At 44.0% G+C, this 24,358-nt stretch overlaps 1 protein-coding gene across 2 annotated transcripts in view; it reads right to left on the minus strand.

The window, feature by feature from the left end:
- DYNC1I1 (dynein cytoplasmic 1 intermediate chain 1) overlaps nucleotides 1-24,358 on the minus strand; it is a 542,074-nt gene that overhangs the window by 241,464 nt on the left and 276,252 nt on the right. For both annotated transcript variants that reach the window (XM_040352301.1, XM_040352300.1), the window contains 3 exons: nucleotides 18,425-18,587; nucleotides 16,245-16,344; nucleotides 11,185-11,310 (listed from right to left, as the gene is read on the minus strand). In XM_040352301.1, coding sequence (XP_040208235.1) covers nucleotides 11,185-11,310; nucleotides 16,245-16,344; nucleotides 18,425-18,587 — 389 coding nt within the window. The remainder of the gene's footprint in view (nucleotides 1-11,184; nucleotides 11,311-16,244; nucleotides 16,345-18,424; nucleotides 18,588-24,358) is intronic.

Genomic DNA, 24,358 nt, shown 5'->3' on the forward strand with positions numbered 1-24,358 from the left:
GCTTGCCATCAAACAGGGGACATTTTCGCAGGAAAATCTCCAGGCTCCAGGAGGTTAAAAAAGAAGCGTTTATTTAAGAAGAAAAAGGAAGCAATGTGGACGTCTCTGGTTTCTGGTCTTCTGAAATGTTGCGGCTTTCCGAGTATGTCCCACAAACCACATGAAAGTGGCAGCATCAGGCTGAGCCACACGGCCGCTCCAGAGCCAGGAGTCGAGCTGTTCCACTTAGAACTTCAAACCAGCGAGCTCTTGATACGTGGCCACAAATTACATTTATTTTATTGGAAAAGTACTGAGCCCTGCTTTAGCTTAATGTCTCCCTTCTGTTCCATTTCATTTTCATTCTATGAAACATTCATGTATATATATATTTTTTAAAGATAACAGTGATCTGTCAGTGATTAGCATTAACCTTAACCACTTAAGCCCTGGACCATTATGCAGGTAAAGGACCTGGCCCCTTTTTGTGATTCGGCACTGCGTCGCTTTAACAGACAATTGCGCGGTCGTGTGACGTGGCTCCCAAACAAAATTGGCGTCCTTTTTTTCCCACAAATAGAGCTTTCTTTTGGTGGTATTTGATCACCTCTGCGGTTTTAATTGTTTGCGCTATAAACAAAAATAGAGCGACAATTTTGAAAAAAAAATGCAATATTTTTTACTTTTTACTTTTTGCTATAATAAATATCTGCAAAAAATAAATAAAAAAACATTTTCTTTCCTTCAGTTAAGGCGATACGTATTCTTCTACATATTTTTGGTAAAAAAAATCGCAATACGCGTATATTGATTGGTTTGCGCAAAAGTTTATAGCGTTTACAAAATAGGGGATAGTTTTAAGGCATTTTTATTAATATTTTTTTTTCACAGCGATCAGCGTTTTTTTCGTGACTGCGACATTATGGCGGACACATTGGACACTTTTGACACATTTTTGGGACCATTGTAATTTTTACAGCGAAAAGTGTTATAAAAATGCACTGATAACTGTGAAAATGACAGTGAAGGGGTTAACCACTAGGGGGCGCTAAGGGGTTAAGTATGCCCTAAGGGAGTCATTCTTACTGTAGGGGGGCGTGGCTGGACGTGTGACGTCACTGATCGTCGTTCCCTATAACAGGGAACAGACGATCAGTGACAAGCCACAGAGAAGAACGGGGAAGGTGTGTTTATACTCTCCTCTCCCCGTTCTTCAGCTCCTGTGACCCGATCACAGGACACCGGCGGCGATCGGGTCCATGGGTCCCCCGGGCGTGGTCACGGAGCTTCGGACTGGGTCGCTTAAGGGGCAACGCACCTGTACGTGCCTGTGCCCAGCCGTGCCATTTTGCCGACGTATATATATATATATTGGGCCGGATTCAGAGACAACTTACGCCAACGTATCTATTGATACGGGGCGTAAGTTCAAGGATGCGCCGTTGTATCTCTGCGCTGTATTCAGGAAACAAGATACGCCTGAATTTTGCCAAGATACGACCGACGTAAGTCTCCTACGCCGTCGTATCTTGGGTGCATATTTACGCTGGCCGCTAGGGGCGCTTCCGTTGATTTACGAATCGAATATGTAAATGAGCTAGATACGCCGATTCACGAACGTACTTGCGCCCGTCGCAGTAAGCTACGCCGTTTACGTAAGGCGTACGTCTGGCGTAAGTTTACCCCTCATAAAGCAGGGGTAAGTCATGTTAAGGTATGGACGTCGGAACATCCGTTGAATTTTACGTCGTTTACGTAAGTCGTACGTGAATGGGGCTGGGCGTAGGTCACGTTCACGTCACGGCATATGTTAGGGAGTAAATTCGAAGTGATTCTGAGCATGCGCGCGCATGCGCCGTTCGTTCGCCCATGCATTTACATGGGGTCACGGTTAATTTTAATACAACACGCCCACTGCCTTGCTACTTTGAATTAGGCGGGCTTACGCCGGCCATTTTACATTACGCCGGCGCAAGAAAGGGAGCAAGTGCTTTGTGAATACAGTAGGAGCCTCTCTATGTTACGTCGGCGTAGCGCATATCAGATGCGATACGCCGCTCTAAAGATACGCCGATCTCTCTGAATCTTGCCCATTGTTTTTAGGTTTAGATAAGCTAATTACATCATATGTGGGCGTTTCAAATTCTTTTGCAACTTGATATTGGAGCTACACAAACACACTATTGTTATTATTATTGGAAACTGACAGAGCAGTGTAATAAAGACTACTGTTGTTTTCTTTTTTGCTATCAGGTTGTGGTCTATTGGGGTTTAAACTGCCAAACGTACTACTTTATGTAGCGCAAACAGGCTGGAAGCTGGGTGAGCAAGCCAAGAGAAAACAATCCGTAGGGGGAAGGAGCGAAGTCACAGTGTGTACTGTGCACAAGATGTGGGATGCTGGTTTAACCAACTTTTTTTTCCATGGAAATTTACTCTGGGTAAGAAAATATAAACTTGGACAATGTCGGCTGTGGAAAGACAACAGAGGTCGACAGAACAGTGCGATTGTTTGAAAAGTATCCCGGAAACAAAATAATGCTAGCAGCGACATTCTCAGCAGTTTATTTATTTTTTATTCAATTTTGGAATGATTTTCAAAGTTTTCAAAGTGAAGTTAAAAAATGTGCAATGGTTAAAAATAAATAAAAAATAAATGATATTTTAGCCTACTTAAACGGATAAGCTACTTCCCTCAAGTTTCCTTAAACTCCAGCCTATCCCTAAACATAAAGCAGACACTAAGGGGCAGATTCACGTAGAGCCGCGTAAAATTGCGCGGGCGTAACGTATCTGATTTACGTTACGCCTCCGCAACTTACACGGGCAAGTGCTGTATTCTCAAAGCACTTGCTCCGTAAGTTGCGGCGGCGTAGCATAAAGCACGCCTAATTCAAATTTGGATCAGGGGGGCGTGATTTATGCAAAACTACTGTGACCCGCCGTCCGTGGAATTTCCCAGTGTGCATTGCTCCAAAGTACGCCGCAAGGACGTCATTGGTTTCGACGTGAACGTAAATGACGTCCAGACCCATTCACGGACGACTTACCCAAAAAACTACGTAACTTTTTCAAATTTCGACGTGGGAACGACGGCCATACTTAACATTGGCTGCGCCTCATATAGCAGGGGCAACTTTATGCCGGGAAAAGCCTAACGTAAACGTCGTAACTTTACTGCGTCGGCCGCACGTACGTTCGGGAATTCACGTATCTAGCTAATTTGCATACTCGACGCGGAATTCGACGGAAGCGCCACCTAGCGGTCAAAAAAAAATGCAGTTAAGATCCGACGGCGTAAGAGACTTACGCCTGTCGGATCTAATGGATATCTATGCGTAACTGATTCTAAGAATCAGGCGCATAGATACGACGGCGCAACTCAGAGATACGACGGCGTATCTGGAGATACGCCGTCGTATCTCGGTTGTGAATCTGGGCCTAACACCGAACTCTAAAGCCTCGTACACACGATCAGTCCATCCGATGAGAACGGTCTGAAGGACCGTTGTCATCGGTTAACCGATGAAGCTGACTGATGGTCCGTCACGCCTACACACCATCGGTTAAAAAACCGATCGTGTCAGAACGCAGTGACGTAAAACACAACGACGTGCTGAAAAAAACGAAGTTCAATGCTTCGAAGCATGCGTTGACTTGATTCTGAGCATGCGCGGATTTTTAACCGATGGTCGTGCCTACTAACGATCAGTTTTGACCTATCGGTTAGGAATCCATCGGGTTAAATTTAAAGCAAGTTGGCTTTTTTTTAACCGATGGTTAAATAACCTATGGGGCCCCCACACGATCGGTTTTGACCGATGAAAACGGTCCTTCAGACCGTTGTCCTCTGGTTAACCTATCGTGTGTACGTGGCCTAAGCCTATGTTTAATCCAGTGTTGGATAATTTAAATAAAAATCCATTATATGTAAACTATACTGTATCACCAAAGTTTGTGATCACCCAACCATCACAACTTAAATCCGCTTGTAGAATAAAAGGAGGATGGGTGGGTGCATTTAAAAAGCACCGTGTCCTAAAGTAATTGGGGCAGATCCACAAAGATATTACGCCGGTGTATCTATTGATACGCCGCGTAATTTAAAATTTTGTGCGTCGTATCTTTGTTTTGCATCCTCAAAACAGGATACGACGGCATCTCGGCTAGATCCGACAGGCGTACGTCCGACAGACTGACACCCTGCATCACTGATCGCTGCGCGCCCCCACGGGCGCATGCCGGCATGTTATCCTGCTAGACGTCATAAAACGTCCAGTCAGGATAACAGAACCACTTCCCGGACGTCAATTTACTATTGACCGGGCGGGAAGTGGCTAAACGATTGATGTCTATGGAAGCAAAACCAGAAAAAAAAACTGCCCCTCTCTGTAAAATGCACAGATGTGAACTACATCCATAGGAAACCATGTTAAATGGACTGTAGTGTGTTTCTGCAAAACTGAAAATGCACTCAAAAAATGCATAGGTGTGAACCAGGCCTAATACAGTGGAACCTTGGATTACGGGCATAATCCTTTCCAGGAGAATCCTCGTAATCAAAAGCACTTGCACATCAAAGCGAGTTTCCCCATAGAGGTCAATGGAAACGAAAATAATTTGTTACGCATTGACTTCTATGGCATGCAATTCTGCACATGGCCAGAGGTGGGAGGCGCTGGAGAACGGAGTATTTCCATGTTTTCCCGAGTATTTCCGAATGGCTCCGCTCGGCTCGTATTGCGAAACGCTCGTTAACCGCGTTACTCACAATCCGGGGGTTTTTACTGTAGTTTCTAATCGTTTCCAAATAGCACCACATAAAATTAGGCCCAGATTCACGTAGGAGATACAACGGCGTATCTCCAGATACACCGTCGTATCTCTGAGTCTGAGCCGTCAAAGAATCAGATACGCCAGAATTTGTATAAGATACGACCGGCGTAAGTCTCCTACGCCGTCGTATCTTAACTGCATATTTACGCTGGCCGCTAGGGGCGTGTACGCTGATTTACGCCTAGAAATATGTAAATCAGCTAGATACGCCAATTCACGAAAACGAACGCCCGGCCGTCGCATTACAGATACGCCGTTTACGTTAGGCTTTTCCCGGCATAAAGTTACCCCTGCTATATGAGGCGTAGATGAGGCGTACCAATGTTAAGTATGGACGTCGGAACAGCGTCAAATTTTTCACGTTTTACGTCGTTTGCGTAAGTCGTTTGCGAATAGGGCTGTGCGGCATTTACGTTCACGTCGAAAGCATTGGCTTCTTGCGGGCTAATTTGGAGCATGCGCACTGGGATACTTTCACGGACGGCGCATGTGCCGTTCGTAAAAAGCGTCATTTACGTGGGGTTACATTAAATTTACATAACACACGCCCACATCTTCCACATTTGAATTAGGCGGGCTTGCGCCGGCCTATTTACGCTACGCCGCCGCAACTTTGGTTTGAGAATACTGCACTTGCCTGTCAAAGTTGCGGAGGGGTAACGTAAATAGGATACGTTAAGCCTGCACAAAGATGCGCGCTTCTACGTGAATCCGGGCCTATGTGTGCAAAGTTTAGGTAGATAGATTTGTAGACATCCTATTCCAAAACTATGGGCATTACTGTGTATGTTAGTATAAAAAATCAAATAAAAATTGCATATTTCCCCATACGCATTGATCTCCCAGAAATGCGCTCAGCTCCTAGGTCTTTTTGTGGGATGACAACATGCAATATTTTTATGTACTGAGAGGTATCAGCCCTGCCCAGTTTTCTTTTGCTAATCTATTCAAACCCACCCCTATGTTATTCTTCACAACATAGAGAATAATCATTATGTAGTTTAAAGATGACAAGTGCAAGGGCTAAATAGACTCCTCGGGATAACACAGGAGGTATGTACAGGACAGCCCTGCTGTATTTATGGCAGGAGCAACAGGTATTTTTTGCAATTATTGAACAGATATAACAAAATTATTTTTAATGGTATATTTAATCAACCAAAAGAGAGCAAATAAGAAAAGTTCATTGTTAGGGTTTGCATATATTTTAAAGCTGAACTTCAGCTTTGGATACACTTTACATAGTTCGTTGGGCCGAAATGAATTGTCCCTCACACATTAGAGGCCGCTGGAGTCTATCTGATCGGCGCTCAGCCATTCAGAGAAAGCGATGTATTCTAGAAATGAGCGCTCTGATGCTTTGGATTGCCAGGTCAGAAACCCATTGATCGTGATCTGGGCTTGCTGACCCGCCATCCCAGAGCATGCGTATGAGCTTCCCCTGAGGTCACAAGCTACATCAGAGGGATCCACGGGGCACAAGTTGAGCACCCCTGATGCAAAATGTATCAAAAACTCAGCTTTAAAGGATAACTAACCTCAAGAACTAAAACATTTTAATTATTGCAGCTTACCAGTCCTTGGATGTGCTGGCTGCATTACTTTTCTTTTTTTAGCCTAAGTATTCCTGTAAGTTGAACATAAGGAATGTTGTCTTCCGTCTGTAAACTACTAATACTCATCCAACGACTGGTAAGCTTCAATATTTTACATTTCTGTTTTTGCTTTAATTTTGGAGTTTAGGTATGCTTTACTATGGAGTGTCCAGTAGGGGTGCTACATCACTATTCTAGCCTTTTGGTAGGAATGGCTGGCTGTACAATATCAGGATCTGAAGTTTGGAGCGGTTGAAACAGAAACTGTGGGGTCCACTGGATGGGATGTGGGGCACGGGGAGGATTTCCATCGGGTAGACTGAAGGGGCCTCCTGATTTAAATGTCTCTACCTGCTCTGGCCATGGGTTAGGAAGGCAGGAAGCCTGCGGGGGGCAATGGCCCCCTGGGAGTTGGTCACCCAGGGGTGCTCTTAGTATCACTTGGGCTTGGGAAATCTACTATGAGAAAGAGCACATGGCCACTTCACCTAAGCCTTTTTTCTGCACAGTGCCTTTTTGGCTAGGCTAGGGCAGTTTTTGTTACCAGGCCTCATGGCCTAGCCCTAGCCTATGCACTTACATGGGCACTTATTAATTTAAAATATTTTTCTTCATGTTTGTCATTGCAATTGATCCTTCTTGGCGTTAGGTTTGGATATGAGTGAGGGGAAGATGTCCCCCACCCGTCTCCATACTATAGCAGGGCAGAAGCGACGTCAAAACGCCACTTCCACCCATAGCTCTTAAATTAGACGTTAACGTAAATGGCGTCCAGCGCCATTCACGGACGACTTACGCAAACGACGTTGTTTTTTCAATTTCGACGCGGGAATGACGGCCATACTTAACATGGCTTAGGACACCTAGAAGGTAGCCCTAATTTTACGCAACGTAACTCGACGGAAACGACGTAAAGTTAGATCGACCGGCAGCTCGGACGTTCGGGGATCGCCGTAAGTATTCATTTGCATATTCTACGCCGACCGCAATGGCCTCGCCACCTAGCGGCCGGCCTAGAATTGCATCCTTAAGATCCGACAGTGTAATTCAATTACACCTGTCGGATCTTAGGGCTATCTATGCGTAACTGATTCTATGAATCAGTCGCATAGTTAGGACGGCCCTAACACAGAGATAGGACGGCGTATCAGGAGATACCCCGTTGTATCCCTTTTGTGAATCTGGCCCTTAGACTGTAAGCCCCTTGAGGGCAGGGACTGATTTGAATGTACAGTATGTAAAGTGCTGTATAAAAAAATTGTCGCACTATAGAAATGCCTGTAATAAAATAAATGAATAGAAAATATCTGTATACTTAGTATGCAGCACCTCTATTTTTATGCCAAGTTTGGGAAGCCGCATGAACAACAACAGACTGACATCTCGCTATTGGTCTTGACTGAGATCTGCCCATCTAAGACCTTACAGAATGCATCCCTCACAAGATCAATCGTAGGAACTGTAAGTACAGTCTAGGGTTTTTATCACGAATGCACAGACACATCTACCAGGAATGAGAATGATGTATGTTGGCGTGGGCAGAGGGAGCCTTCGAAAGGTCTGGTGGTAATCCGCAGGTTTTTGATCGCCATGGTAACCACCAGCAACCTCAGCTGGGTGTGGGCCCGAGCAGGAAGGTGAAGCACAGATCTCCGTGCAGGCTGCACGCCTCATCTGCGAGAAGTATTATTTTTCACAACCGGCTTATTTTAAGTAAACATTAAGCAATCTGTCATGCGTTTTAAATAAGCAAAAGCTTGGGGATTTGTAGCATGCACCGAAAAAATGAATAAAAAGAGAAGTTATACTTTTGGAAGTGTTTTATTTTTATAATAAACACCCATTTAGTTTAGAAATCAATTCAAATGAAATGTGTTAAACTTGGTATAAACTATGTTTGCTTAAAGCTGAATTCTAACCACTCAAAGGACTCATTTAATCCGGTTATGTATTCATTAAAAAAATTACATATTTTTTCAGTACCTTAATCTGGTTTTATATCATCGTCCAATAATTGCCTGGGAAACAGGAAGTAGGAGGAGCAACATTCAGAGCCAATCAAGGCTCAAAGAACAAGCTTACAAAGGTGAAGAAAAGAGGGATGACCTTAACATTAAAGTGGTTGTTTTCTTGTGAAAAAAAAAAAAAGTGGTTGTAAAGGCTGAAGGTTTTTTACCTTGATGCATTTCTATGCATGAAGATAAAAAAACCTTCTGGGTGCAGCTCCCCCCCACAGCCCCCCTAATACTCACCTGAGTCCCCTCTCAATCCAGAGATGTGCAAGAGAGCCTTGGCTGTCCTAAGACTCCCTCTTGTCATTGGCTGAGCAGCCAGTGAGCCAATGAGAAGAGAGCGGGGGACCGCACCTCTATGTGTTTAATGTACAGCACGCACTAGTGCCCCCATAGCAAGCGGATTGCTATTGGGGGCACTGATCAGGGGGGAAAAGCCAGAAGCACCACCGGGGGACCCCAGAAGAGGAGGATCCGGGCTGCTCTGTGCAAAACCACTGCACAGAGTAAGTATGTTATTTAAAAAAAAGCTTTTTTTTTACTGAGCTAAAATACAGTCCATTAATTGCAAAGTACATACATGCACACGCTGACAGTGACAATAACAGATTCTCCTTATGGCATAAGACAAAAACGCACAAATCAATATATCGAAACTGCAGTAGTATCAAAGCTCCATTTCGCACAAAAATGGAGAAGGGTGCCACAGCCACATCGGGCCCATACCAAAATATATGAGGGGGGTAATCACTCACCTAATTCGTCCATGGCTTCCCCACCCTATCAAACTATCTAGAGCAATTCCTACCAACGTAAGTCAGTTTGTACATAGACAGAGCAGCGTTAATAGATTTTTCCCAGGAACCCACAGAGGGGGTATCATTTCTCTCTACATATATATTTTCTTTAAAGCCTAGAAGGGGAGGCACATAGCAAAAAGCAATGGGCCAGATTCACGTAGAATTGCGGCGGCGTAACGTATGTCCTTTACTTTACACCGCCGCAAGTTTTCATCGCAAGTGCCTGATTCACCAAGCACTTGCGTGAAAACTTACGGCGGCGGCGTCCGGCGCAAGCCCGCCAAATTCAAATGGGGCGTGTACCATTTAAATTAGGCGCGCTCCCGCGCCAGACGTACTGTGCATGCTCCGTTTTGAAATTCCCGCCGTGCTTTGCGTGAAGTGACATCATTTTTTGGAACGGCGGCGTGCGTAACGTATGTTCGTATTCCCCGACGTCTTACGCAAAAAAAATAATAATTTGAAATTCGACCCGGGAAAGACGGCCATACTTTAACATGGCTGGACTAAAGTTAAGCCATGTTAACCACTTCCATACCTTCCTGCCCAAGCCAATTTTCAGCTTTCAGCACTGTCGCACTTTGAATGACAATTGCGCGGTCATGCTACACTGTACCCAAACAATTTTTTTATCATTTTGTTCCCACAAATAGAGCTTTCTTTTGGTGGTATTTGATCACCTCTGCGGTTTTTATTTTTTGCGCTATAAACAAAAGAAGAGTGACAATTTAAAAAAAAAAACACTATTTTTTACTTTTTTATTTAATAAATATCACAATTTTTTTTAAAAAAAAACTTTTTTTTCCTCAGTTTAGGCCGATATGTATTCTTCTACATATTTTTGGTAAAAAAAATCGCAATGATCATATATTGATTGGTTTGCGCAAAAGTTATAGCGTTTACAAAATAGCTGATAGATTTATGGCATTTTTATTTTATTAATTTTTTTACAAGTATTGGCGGCGTTTTGCGATTTTTTTTACTGTCACTGTGACATTGCGGCGAACACATCGGACACTTTTGACACGTTTTTGGCGCCATTCACATTTATACAGCGATTAATGCGATAAATATGCACTAATTACTGTATAAATGTGACTGGCATTCAAGGGGTTAACACTAGGGGGTGAGGGAGGGGTTAATATGTATACCTAAATTGTGTTCTAACTGTGGGGGAAGGGGGGTGACTGGGGGAGGTGACCGATCTATGTCCCTATGTACAAGAGACACAGATCGGTCTCCTCTCTCCCCTGACAGGACGTGGAGCTCTGTGTTTACACACAGAGCTCCACGTCTTGTCCCTGTAGCCGCCGATTCCGAGTGCCTGGCGGACATCGCGACCGGCAGGCACGCGCATCGGCATCTCGGGGACGCGCCGGGCGCGCGCGCGCCGCCGCCGGCGCGCTCGCGCGCCCCCCAGTGGCGCAAGAATACAGGACGTCAATTGACGTCCTGTTGAATTTTCAGAGTCACCGTGGAGCCGTCATTTGACGATGGCCCGGTGCTCTAGTGGTTAAAGCAGCCGTAACTTTGCGACGGGAAAAAATTACTAGCGACGACGTAACGAACGAGAAAACCGTTGTGGATCGCCGTAAAAACCTCATTTGCATACGCGAACTCCACCCAGCGGCGGCTGAAGTATTGCATCCTAAGATCCAACGGTGTAAGTCGTAGTATCTCTTCTGTGAATCTGGCCCCTAGCGTCCATCTGATGATGGTGGAAACAATGATTAGACAGGGTTCTCCAACCTGTCAGATCACCATTTCCCTACGAAGAGCCTCAGAGCAAGCGGTGGAATGTGTGCACTTTGACATCTTTACCTTTGGTGCTACAGGAACTTGTCCCAGCGTCAATTGACATTTAGGCAACAGAACTTGCCATGCGTTATATAGGTTTTACATGTACTGTAGAATACCCAGGTGCACAAGTGTGAAAAAACAGCTGACTGAGTTGTTTTATACCTGGCAGTGAAATATATATTCTGGAGTTGTCTTCTTAAACTTCATGTTCCATACTAAAGCGACTCCATCAGGTTCATGAGGAGCATCTTCGTTATTATTGTAAGATGCCACCATCAGCTCAGGATACTGGAAAAGACAAAACATTTCCCCCATAAATATTGTGCAAGATGGAAGATGTCTTATTTATGTGCTCAATGTGTTACAAATCAATGACTTAATACACAAAATGCTGATCTTCTTAGGCCCCTTTCACACTGGGGCGGGGGCAGCGTCGGTGCTGCTATTTTTAGCGGCGATTCACCGCCAATTTCGCGGCGATATTCGGCCGCTAGCGGGGGCGCTTTTTATTTCGCTAGTGGCCGGTAGAGGGTTAAAAACCAAAGCAAAGCACCTCTGCAGAGGCGCATTGCTGGCGGTATAGCCACGGTGTCCCATTGATTTCAATGGGCAGGATCGGTGGAGGAGTGATATACACACCGCTTCTTCACTGCTCTAAAGATGCGGCTAGCAGGACTTTTACCGTTGTTGCCACTGTTGCTGGTATGTTGGCCCATTCCTCCATGCAGATCTCCTCTAGAGCAGTGATGTTTTGGGGCTGTCGCTGGGCAACACAGACTTTCAACTCCCTCCAAAGGTTTTCTATGGGGTTGAGATCTGGAGACTGGCTAGGCCACTCCAGGACCTTGAAATGCTTCTTATACAGCCACTCCTTCGTTGCCCGGGCGATGTGTTTGGGATCATTGTCATGCTGAAATACCCAGCCACATTTCATCTTCAATGCCCTTGCTGATGGGAGGAGGTTTGCACTCAAAATCTCATGATACATGGCCCCATTCATTCTTTCATGTACACGGATCAGTCGTCCTGTTCCCTTTGCAGAGAAACAGCCCCAAAGCATGATGTTGCCACCCCCATGCTTCACAGTAGGTATGGTGTTCTTTGGCTGCAACTCAGCATTCTCTCTCCTCCAAACACGACGAGTTGTTTTTCGACCAAACAGTTCTACTTTGGTTTCATCTGACCATATAACATTAATTCTCCTAATCCTCTTCTGGATCATCCAAATACTCTCTAGCAAACCTCAGATGGGCTCGAACATGTACTGGCTTAAGCAGGGGGACACGTCAGGCACCCCCGGATCTGAGTCCCTGGCGGCGTAGTGTGTTACTGATGGTAGCCTTTGTTACGTTGGTCCCAACTTTCTGCAGGTCATTCACTAGGTCCCCCCGTGTGGTTCTGGAATTTTTGCTCACCGTTCTTATGATAATTTTGACCCCACGGGGTGAGATCTTGCATGGAGCCCCAGATAAAGAGAGATTATCAGTGGTCTTTTATGTCTTCCATTTTCTAATTATTGCTCCCACAGTTGATTTCTTCACACCAAGCTGCTTGCCTATTGCAGATTCAGTCTTCCCAGCCTGGTGCAGGTCTACAATTTTGTTTCTGGTGTCCTTCAACAGCTCTTTGGTCTTCACCATAGTGGAGTTTGGAGTGTGACTGTTTGAGGTTGTGGACAGGTGTCTTTTAAACTGATAAGAAGTTCAAACAGGTGCCATTAATACAGGTAATGAGTGGAGGACAGAGGAGCCTATTAACCACTTAACCCCCGGACCATATTGCTGTTCAAAGACCAGTCCACTTTTTGCGATGAAACCAAAGTAGAACTGTTTGGTAGAAACACAACTTGTCGTGTTTGGAGGAGAGAGAATGCAGAGTTGCAGCCAAAGAACACCATACCTACTGTGAAGCATGGGGGTGGCAATATCATGCTTTGGGGCTGTTTCTCTGCAAAGGGAACAGGATGACTGATCTGTGTACATGAAAGAATGAATGGGGCCATGTATCATGAGATTTTGAGTGCAAACCTCCTCCCATCAGCAAGGGCATTGAAGATGAAACGTGGCTGGGTATTTCAACATGACAATGATCCCAAACACACCGCCCGGGCAACGAAGGAATGGCTGTATAAGAAGCATTTCAAGGTCCTGGAGTGGCCCAGCCAGTCTCCAGATCTGAACCCCATAGAAAACCTTTGAAGGGAGTTGAAAGTCTGTTGCCCAGCGACAGCCCCAAAACATCACTGCTCTAGAGGAGATCTGCATGGAGGAATGGGCCAACATACCAGCAACATTGTGTGACAACCTTGTGAAGACTTACAGAAAACCTCTGTCATTGCCAACAAAGGATATATAACAAAGTATTGAGATGAACTTTTGATATTGACCAAATACTTATTTTTCACCATAATTTGCAAATAAATTCTTTCCAAATCAGACAATGTGATTGTCTGGATTTGTTTCCACATTTTGTCTCTCATAGTTGAGGTATACCTATGATGACAATTACAGGCCTCTCTCATCTTTTTAAGTGAGAGAACTTGCACAATTGGTGGCTGACTAAATACTTTTTGCCCCACTGTATGCATATGGTGCTTCTCGCCAAAAAACAAAGGTTGCATGTCTGAGAAGCACTGTAAAAGGCATGTGAGGCTTCCCAATGCTTCAAAAAACATCAGGGATTTTGTACCTCTGCACACAGAAGCTGCTGTGCGTCCAGGTTCATAAAGTCTTACTAGACAGTTGCTGGAATAAAAGGATAGACCACCTAATGCATGGTACACACAATGAGATTATCGGATAAATCATTGTCTTTTTTTTTTTTTTTTGCATGCTAGTCTCATATCGAAAATAAAGAGTTTACTAAAGTCATGAAAATTCTCATACAACAGAATAAAAATCCGCAAATTATGTCATGTGTTGTAGTGTATTTGTACTGTATTTCCAAACGACAACTGCACTGATAATTCTGAACCAGAACGCAAAAGCAAGGAAAAGAGGGCAATTCGATTTTTCCTTGTATCGTCAAAAGCATTGCAGCCAAGCAAAATCAAAATTCTTTATTACATATTTATAGAAAATATACAAAAAAGACTTTTAAAAATCAATTTCAATGGCTTAACTGTAAATATGCTGTTATACTCTCAATCATCATGCATTGCAGTTACACCATTGACATTGGCTATTTTTAAATGTCTTTAAATGTCTGCCTTTTTTGTATATTTTCTATAAATATGTAACAAAGAATTTTGATTTTATTTGGCTGAAATGCTTTTGACGGTACCAGGAAAAATCCTACTGCCCTCTTTTCCTTGCATTTGCATTCTGGTTCAGAATATACCAATTCCGGATGGATGTACCCCTTTATTAATTGTATAAGAGCAAGAGCACTAAAAATATTTTTCACAACTGTACCAATTAAACAAAAATCGTACGATCTGGTATTGTCAGAGAAAATTTTTCATGCTTGTCCCATCGGATAATATCAGATGAACTTTCGTGATCGGCTCTTGAAAACTGTGTACTAATGATCAGATTATCAAATGATTGTTTCGAAAGTGGTATATTTTGTACGATTTTCTGATCATGTGTACGGCCCATAAGGATTGTATTGTTTTCAGCCATTCTGCTCAAACCCCACAGTCTGTAATTCTGGGCAACCAACTATGTCAGTTTTGCAAAGTTCTTAGACACTAAAGATAAGACAGTTCAGTTTGAACAGGCCCACAAGTAAGGGTTGGTCAGTGTCAGGTGTTATTCTGTTGCTGTGGTGCATTACAGCAGCTGAGGGAGGAATTCATCAATCAAGCTGTACCCTTGTAGTATATCTATTGCACCATCTCACTGCTCCTGTTTAGCATTGCCGTGCTGATAAATGTCTACACCAGGGGTCTCCAAACTTTCTAAACAAAGGGCCAGTTTACAGTTCTTCAGACTTTAGGGGGCCGGACTGTGACCAGTGGGAGTAGAAAAGTTTCTGACGTCATTGGGGAAAAAAATAATGCCCCATTGTTTGTTTCAGTGAGAGTAATTGTGCCCTATTATTGGTGTAAGTGGGAGGAATTGTGCCCCATTGTTGATGTCATTGGGCCCCATTGTAGGTATCATTGGGAGGAACTTTGCCTCATTTTTCTTGTCAGTGGGAGGATTTGTGTCCCATCGGTGTCAGTGGGGGGAGAATTATGCCTCATTGTTGGTATAAGTGGATAAAATAGTGCCCAAGGGCTGGATAAAAGCAATCAAAGGGCAAGATAAAAGCAATTAAAGGGCTGCATCGGACCCCCGGGCCACAGTTTGGAGACCACTGGTCTACACTATATTTTTAGTGAATCAATCTTTTTACAGTATGCTGTACTTGTGTAAGGATTTTATTTTACAGTGGGACAGAAGGATTTCCACTTTATCTTAAAGTGGATGTAAACCCACTCTTATCATTTCTAAACTACTGCCATAGTGCTGATCTATAAGGATATAGATGCCTCCTGCATGTATCCTTACCTGTCAAATGTCTCCCCTCTGTCTGTTATAAGAACTGAAAAACTACAGATTCTGTGGGTGGATCTGTTGTCTGGAGCTCGGTGGGTGGAGTCGTGATGTCAGTAGACTCCCCGCCCTCCTCTACACTCCCCTTGTCAACATGCATTTTCTCTTGTGTATTCCTTACACTAAATTCTGCTATGATCACTAACATCCAGTCAAAATCCAGAAAAGTAACCACATGACTTCAGAAAAGGAGTTGGGATGGGAATTAAAAAATAATGCCTGTCTCCAAGCTAGTGCATGAGATATGTCACTCACAGCAAGGGGGTGGAACGGAATAATCATGTACACAGAGCTTAAAAAATTCCGCTTTTACAGGCATTTGGTATTTTTGTTTCCAGCCTGTAAAATCACCTCTATGTTAGCCTATGACTGTCCATGCACACAGCCATTTACAGGCAGATTTGAAGAGGACATCACCGGCACGTTCGGAAGAGGAGATTTTAAGCAGGAAAAAAAAACGATTGACGCACCTTAATGCTTTAGACGCATTTGAGCATTAATGCATTCCAAACAACAGAAACGACACACCTAAATGTGTGTGCATTACGCGGCTAGAAGTGTTTTTAAGCTGCTTTTTCCTGCCAGAAGTAAAAGGTATTTAGTAGAGAAAATAAAACGCCCGTGTGCATGAGGCCTAATACTGATTACACTTACATATTATTAAAAACACTTTTAACCTACTTGTAATGACCAGTCAAGACAGGTTACCACGCGATGCTTCGACCAGTGCTCATCATAAAACTGACGATTAAATGACAGATTGGTGCCAGCTTGAATGTCCCTTAAAAATGAAAAAAAAAAAATAGTTTTAGATCAAAATTAATAACTATCATATGCAAATGCACAAAAAGGGCTCTGCAGTTTTATTGACTGCTCCACAGAAAATATTTGATGTAATAAAAGATATTCTTTCTGCAAAAATAATAAAGCATGGCCAAACCCTACATTTAGACCCATTATTCCCAAAAAGCACACATGGGGCTGGATTCAGATAGGAGATACGACGGCGTATCTCCTGATACGCCGTCGTATCTCTAAGGCCGGCCGGTCGTATCTATGCGACTGATTCATAGAATCAGGTTACGCATAGATATCCCTAAGATCCGACAGGTGTAACTGTGTTACACTGTCGGATCTTAGGATGCAATTCCAGGCCGGCCGCTAGGTGGCGCTTCCGTATCTTTTACGCGTCGAATATGCAAATGAGGAGTTACGCCGATTCAGAAACGAACGACCACCCGGGGCTTTTTTTTTACGTCGTTTGCGTTCGGCTTTTTCCGGTGTAAAGTTACCCCTGCTATATGAGGGGTAAGTGCGGCGTATCCTATGTTAAGTATGGCCGTCGTTCCCGCACCGAGTTTTGAAATTTTTACGTCGTTTGCGTAAGTCGTTCGCGAATACGGCCGGACGTAATTTACGTTAACGTCGAAACCAATGACGTCCTTGCGACGTCATTTGGAGCAATGCACGCTGGGAAATTTTGCGGACTGCGCGTGCGCAGTTCGTTTGGCGCCAGGACGCGCCTGATTTAAAAAACCGCTAACCTATCTGAATCCGGCCCAAGGTCTATTATTGTTAGTGAGGGATCACTTGTTGCTGGGAGGAATCACTGTTGAAGGAGGGGTCTATTGTTGCTGGCTACTGGAGGGTCTATTGATGCTGGCTGCTGGAATATCTATTTTTCCCAATTGGGGTCTATTGTTGCTGGGGAGGTAGAGGTATTTTGTTGTGTGGAGCATGGGGAAGATCTATTATTGTTGGTGAGCATTATTGTTGCTGGAGGGGGCCTATTTTACTGCTTTTCTTGTTATCATTCACAATTTTCATAGAAAAGACTTAGCACCACAAAAGGATACTTAGTTCTATATTATCTAAAAGGGTTGGTAACAAAAGGTGAGAAGGGGGTGGAACCAAGGCACTGTGCTTGATGGTGGATAGGGGGTGAAGACAAGGGGTGATTTGGAAGGAGTACCTTTTGCCTGAGAAAAAAGCCCTGTACATATATATAAAAAAGAAAGGAATAACAAATAAAAGTCTATACAAGGCCACAGTGGTGGCCTGTCCATTAGGAGCGCAGGGGCGCCTCCCCCCTAATCCATGGGTTCGGCCCTAATCTACATGCAGGGTGCCAGACTCATGGATTCTAATGTATTTTCTTGTTTTTTTATAGAGGCACATGGCTTCAAAAAGGGTGTTCTCAGGGCACAGCCCACCCAGTTGTGTGATATTAGCGGATTAAGGCTCCATTCACACCTAGGCGACAAAACGCCCGACGCCCGATGCTCGATACGCTGGAGGGGCGAATTTGCATTGATGTCTATGAGATGGTTCACATCTCACGCCGAACGCCGAAACGTCATACGCCTGCCGCCTGAAAACAAGTCCCGGACCCTTTTTTTCAGGCGGCATTGGCGTTCGGCCATAGACATCAATGTAAATGTCTTGTTAAAAAAATAAATAAAAATTAAACAAACCGCGGCAAAATACGCCGCGTACGCGGCGTTACAGTGTGAATGCGGGCTAATATTTGCCAATTTCTTTCTGTTTCTCCTCTCGGCCAATCAGCAAGCGGGTCCTGAGTCCCAATTGGCCAGGAGTCCTAAGACCTGACTGGCTGGGAGGAGAAGCAACCGCCGGGACTTAGGAGTAGACACAGGGGGAGAAGCCATCACCTGGATTGGGTAAGTGCAGGGGCTGGCGGGGGAACGTCTGGGTTATGTGGTTAGCTGGCTGGCTAAGGGGGGCCCGGGCCCCCCCCCCCCCCCCCCCCAAGAAAATTGGGCACCAGCTGCCACTGCAAGATCAGATAGCCTACACTGAATTTATTAAGGAGTGGGAGATGTAAGTTGAATGAATCTCACCCTTCTTTATCTTCCAGGTCTCCCCCGCTGTAGTCAAAGAAAATATTTGAGTCTTCAGCCAGCGCTCGTTCAATGACACGGATTGTGCGATCAAAGAATATCAGAAATTCCTCTGAGTGGACTGCTTGCTGTTTTTCTTCTTCAGTTAGTTCTCTAGGTGGAACTTAAACAGAGATCCCCATAAAGTTATAGAACAGAAGATACGTAAGATGGGAGTCAATCAATTTCTTGACTGATGAATCAGAATTTACAGATCTTTGAAATTCACAAACATGGTAAACAGGATAAACACAGTAATGTAATTTGTGAATATGCAGTACAATCACATGACTGCTCAGAAGCATAGGCTTAACTTAACATCCACTTATTTAAACCAGAACAAACCTTGCCCCCCAAAAATACACATAGACCATTTTAAGTGGGAAGTAGGGCAAGGCCACAGCTTTATTGAACATATCGGTGTAACAACCTTCAAAATACCAATAACCATCCCGGTCACAGTTATACCGTGAGCATCTATAAACAAACTGTCTAGTCAAAGAGGCCTGTCTCCACCATCAGTGCGAAACTGGCCCCTTAATGCTACTTGAGGGCTTAGCCAAGGGGTACCCAACCTTTTGAAGAGCGAGGGCCACCTAAGCCACTTTGTAATCGGTCGCGGGCCACAATGAGCGGAGCGGCCAGATGTCTGTTCCGTGTCCGCTCTACATATGCAGAGCAGACATGAACACAATCCACTCTACTGAATGGGCCCTCTGATCCGAACCGCCCAGATGGAATGGGGTGAATCCCCTTTAGTTAATTTTTTTGCGAATTGGAGTTAGGTGGGTGTAAATGGACACCTACATCCATCTACATGTGCCACTCCATAGAGGCGAATGGAAGGTCCAATCAGGTTGAACCAATCATGTGAAAGGGGCCTAAGGCTGCTTTCACACTGATGCACTTTACCCGCACCACAGGTGCAGCACAGTGCACCTGTGGCTTTACTGCGGGTTAGCTGCACTTTGTTATAGACTTCTATTATAGCTTTCTGAAAGCGAACCAATCCTGCGGGTAATAACAGAAGTCTATGGCTCAGTGCAGGTAACCCGCAGGTACACTGCACCTGCGGATCTGTTTGAAAGCAGCCCAGTAACCACTGTAGAACAGATATGCCCATATATACACTGAGGGCCAGATTCAGGTAGCTTTGCGCATTGTTACGGCCGGCGCAGCGTATCGTATTTACGCTACGCCGCCGTAAGTCAGAGAGGCAAGTGCTATATTCACAAAGCACTTGCCTCCTAAGTTACGGCGTCGTAGCGTAAATGGGGCCGGCGTAAGCGCACCTAATTTAAATGAGGATGAGGGGGCGTGTTTTATGTTAATTATTGGTGACCCGACGTGATTGACGTTTTTCCGGAACGGCGCATGCACCGTCCGTGGAATTTGCGTAGCTTTTTCTAGAGTTCAGGCTCCACCCCGTCACCTTCACCTTGTGCAATTGCAGCCAATCCCAGCGGAGCCACTCCAACTTCCTGATTAGGTTGATGCCCCGCTTGGTTGCCAAGCATCCAGCAGTCAAGGCTCCCTTTCCTTAGTGCGAGGCGGGTCAAGGGGCCTTCATTAAGCAGGACTGGATTGACCAATCCCGATTTCCAAAAGCAAACCAGCAAGAGACATGACAGTGAACTGATATGTATAAAAAAATTGCTCAATTTGTATTTATTGAAAACAATGCTGAATGGGTGATCAGAAAATAAATATTGCTTGCACATGGGCTTTAGGGTGAACCAAACTAACTTGAAATGTTGATATTAAAGTTTAATATTGAGCAGCCACACAAATAACACCTCCCCTCCCTTTTCCTCTAAATCCCCCACCCCCACTTTTGCAGTTAATTGTTGTTTTTCAATTTCATGTACATACCTTTTTTTGGAACAATCCTCTAGCCAATCACCTGATGTCATGGTTCCTTCCTCATTTACTCTGGTATCAGATCAAGGTCCTAGAATGGCATTCTCAGCACTATTATCTTGTGTGTCGGAGCTGTGCAAGAATACACCCCCAAGGAGGTATGTCCATGACAGCCTGGACCCACAGAACATGGGCTGATGCTGGGCCAGAAGAAGAGTGGTGGAGCACTCCACTGAAGGTAGAACTAGAGCGCACACAAGTGGCGCAGCACTTTGGCAACTTACACTGATGCAAGGTGTGTGCTAGCTCTTGGGGGAGTCATGCAAAAAAATTATATTGACCTGATGGGTGGATGTTAGAGCTACATTATTCTGGATAAAATGAGAATCACAATTGTTTTGCTTAGACTAAAGATCACGATTCTCTCACAATTCTGAAGAACCTTTTTATTTTAAAGATTTACAACCTCTGAACATTAGGTTATCAAACACGTTAGCAATAAAATAAGACATAATACTCTTTGCTTCAATTAAATGTACAGAAATGTAATGAAAAATAATGTAATTGTCAGGAGCATCTAGCGCTCCTGTTCCATATTCCAGCATCTGGGTTTTGGCTATGGCATTCTCCCGGTCTTTGTCCACCTGCTAGCTGATTGATGTGGTCAGTCTCTGGGTGGAAACTCAAACCTGTTATAAGCCAGCTAAACCCTCACTTGGATGCTTGTGACAGAGAGTGATATGTGTGTTGTTCCTGATTAAGCTCCCTATCTGTCTGCCTTGCTCGCTTGCTAGATTGGATTTCCCTGTATATGACCTAGGACCAGATTTTGCACTATTCCCTGAACTCAGCCTACCTTTAAAAAGCAAATGCGGGCAAAACATGTAAGCCACGGCAACCCTAGAGCTTGCAGTTCACCACGACAGACGGGCTTCCTGTTCCCATTTGTTTCCGGCGCGACGCTGACGTCATACAGTGCGCCTGGCTCCAGTCAGCTTTTTCTGCCCTCCTGGTCCCATCTTCCGGCGGCAGACACCACACTGCCTGCGGCTCAGAAGGGTTTACACCCATGACCAGCTACAGAACCGTCTGCCTGTCACCAGGGCACTCTGCCATCACGATCTCCTGTTTGGACATCAGCAGGGTCTGACCACCAGCTGTAAAGGGTGGTGATCTAACCATCTCCCATTGATCACCGGGCTTCCATTGTCATCTACATGGATAATTACATTCCTTTCCATGTTTAACCCACAAGGTAATCGGTTGATGTTGACCCTTCCCCACCCGGATGTTACAGTGGTACCGTTTTTTCTAATAACAATTTTTTAAAGCAATATCTACATTAGCCACATGCTTCTATGACTGATTTTGCAATTTCTGCAAGTTTTCATTATTAGCAGTTGCTGTTTATTTTTAAAAGTGCAATAAATTAACTTTTTACTTAGTCAAATATCTACAAGTATTAATGCTTTACCCACAGAGCGCTGCTTCTTTGTTTTTGACAGCCTACCTTTTACCTGGACTGTCATAGAACCACGCTGGCATGGTGGCCAGGCACTATAGCATTGTGAATAACTCTTGGAGGCAAGTACCGGTAGGCCTACTTGCCTTATGGGAAAGAGGGCTGCTACAGGTGAAGAGCACAGTAGCAAGCTATAGTGTCTGATCACCTGCGTTGGGGTACACGTGACAGTAATGTGTAAAGAAATAAAAAAAATACCATTAGGTTATATTATGGTCTTTTTTTTTAGTACTCGCCGATACCAATTACCGATACTTACCGCAACTTTTTTGTTTACACTTCAGCTGTCGGCAATGGTACAAAGCCTTCAAAAGTTATTTACAAATAAAATAAATTTATATTTTTTAATTTTGTGTTTTTTTCAATGTGAAACGTGTAAATATATGTTAAAGGTGTAAAAATATTAAGGAACAAAGCAATAAAAAAAAAAGTTTTAATTTTTAATAATTTATAAAATAGAAGTAAATAAAAAAATTAAAATCAGCAGGAAAATAATAACTAAATGGAGGAGAACAAGGAATCAATAATGTTGATTAGAGTAAATTAAGGGTTAATAAGGGGTTAAGCAGAGGAACAATTTAATAAAAACAAAACAAAAATAAAAATACATTTTACTTGACAAGGTTGCTTTAAACTGACTTAATTTACAGACCAAAGGTCATCCCTTTGATCTGTAAATGAATAAACAGAAGGACAAGATACAATGGCCCGGATTCAGAAAGATGAGCGCATCTTTCTGCGTGCGTAACGTATCTCAGATACGTTACGCCGCCGTAAATTTGGGCGCAAGTTCCGTATGCAGAAAGAACTTGCGCCCTTAGTTACGGCGGCGTAACGTATGTGTGGCGGCGTAAGCCCACCTAATTCAAATGGGGATGTTGTGGGCGTGTTTTATTTAAATTTCACATGACCACGCGTATTTTACGTTTTTTGTGAACGGCGCATGAAAAAATTCCAGTGCGCATGCTCGAAATTACGCCGCAAAGCCTCATTGGTTTCGACGTGAACATAACTTACGCAAAGCCCTATTCGCGAACGACTTACGCAAACGACTTAAAATTTTGAAAACTCGGCGCGGGAACGACGTCCATACTTAACATTAGCTACGCCTCATATAGCAGGGGTAACTTTACGCCGGAAAAAGCCTAACGTAAACGACGTAAAAAAATGCGCCGGCCGGACGTACGTTTCTGAATCGGCGTAAATACCTAATTAGCATATTGTAACTATACGGAAGCGCCACCTAGCGGCCAGCGAAAATATGCAGCCTAAGATACGACGGTGTAAGACACTTACGCCGGTCGGATCTTAGGGAAATCTATGCGTAACTGATTCTCTGAATCAGGCGCATAGATACGACGGCCCGCACTCAGAGATACGACGGCGTATCTCGTATCTGAATCCGGCCCAATGTTTTTTTTTTACCTGTCTCTTTCAGTGCTGAGCAATGCTTTTGTTTGTTGACAGCTGTGAGCAGGGAAGAGCTCTAAATTTTCTACATCTGAATCATGGAAATGCTGAATTAAGATCGTGGGGGAAGTAGAAGCTAGTGGATGTTAAAGCGCATCTTCAGTGAAAAATAGAAGTTCTGTTCTTCCTCCTGCTTCACCCATCCTCTTCTATTTTCATAAACCTAATTTTTTTGCTGGGGTACTTAGTTTTGACAGGTACTCGCTCTCCACTTCTGCTGGAAACACCAAGGCAATTCCAATGAGAGTTCACTCCCCTCCCTTTTTTCCTGCAACGTTCTAGGACACAGGTCCCATAAGGCTGCAGGACCTCTACCGCAGCTCAACGCTGCTTCGTGTGGCAGTGCCAGGGACCTGAAAACCGGTGAAGAACCAGCCCAGGTAAGTAACCCGCTGGATCCCTGGCAGTGTTTTATTGTTAAAAGTTATCAGCTACAGTATTTGTAGCTGCTGGCTTCATTTATTTTTTTAAAGTGACTGGAGAACTGCTTTAATCTGGGAGAGTGAGCATTTCTAGGCAGAATGCATTTATTAGGCCTGGTCTACACCTACGCAGGTTGAAGTTGATGCATATTCCTGTGCATTTTGCATTTTTCAATACAAGTTTTTGATCAATTGAAGTCTATGGAACCAAAACACAACTTGCTGGTCCCTGGCCCTTACCATAAAATGCACAGATGTGAATGTGACCAATAGGAAACCATGTTAAATGGACTGTAATGTGTTTCTCCAAAACTGAAAACTCACAAAAAAATGCATAGGTGTGAACCAGTCCTTACACACAGAATGCCCTAGATAAAATCCACAAGTGGTGCTGATCCTCCTGTATTGAAAGACTAAATCCAATAAATCAAAGGTGTGGGCAGGGAGGCAATATAAACAAAAAGGAGGTAAGCCTGGGAAGAATAGAGCAAAATGATGCTGCACATCCTCCACACAGGAAATTAGGCTGTATCTGTCTTGCTCCAGTTTCTAATGCATACTGTAAGAAGCTCGCAATGTGCAGTAAAATCATTAAATTTCAGTACAGAAGTGGAACCTATA

Source organism: Rana temporaria, chromosome 5 (assembly GCF_905171775.1).
Source record: "Rana temporaria chromosome 5, aRanTem1.1, whole genome shotgun sequence".
NCBI lineage: Eukaryota > Metazoa > Chordata > Amphibia > Anura > Ranidae > Rana > Rana temporaria.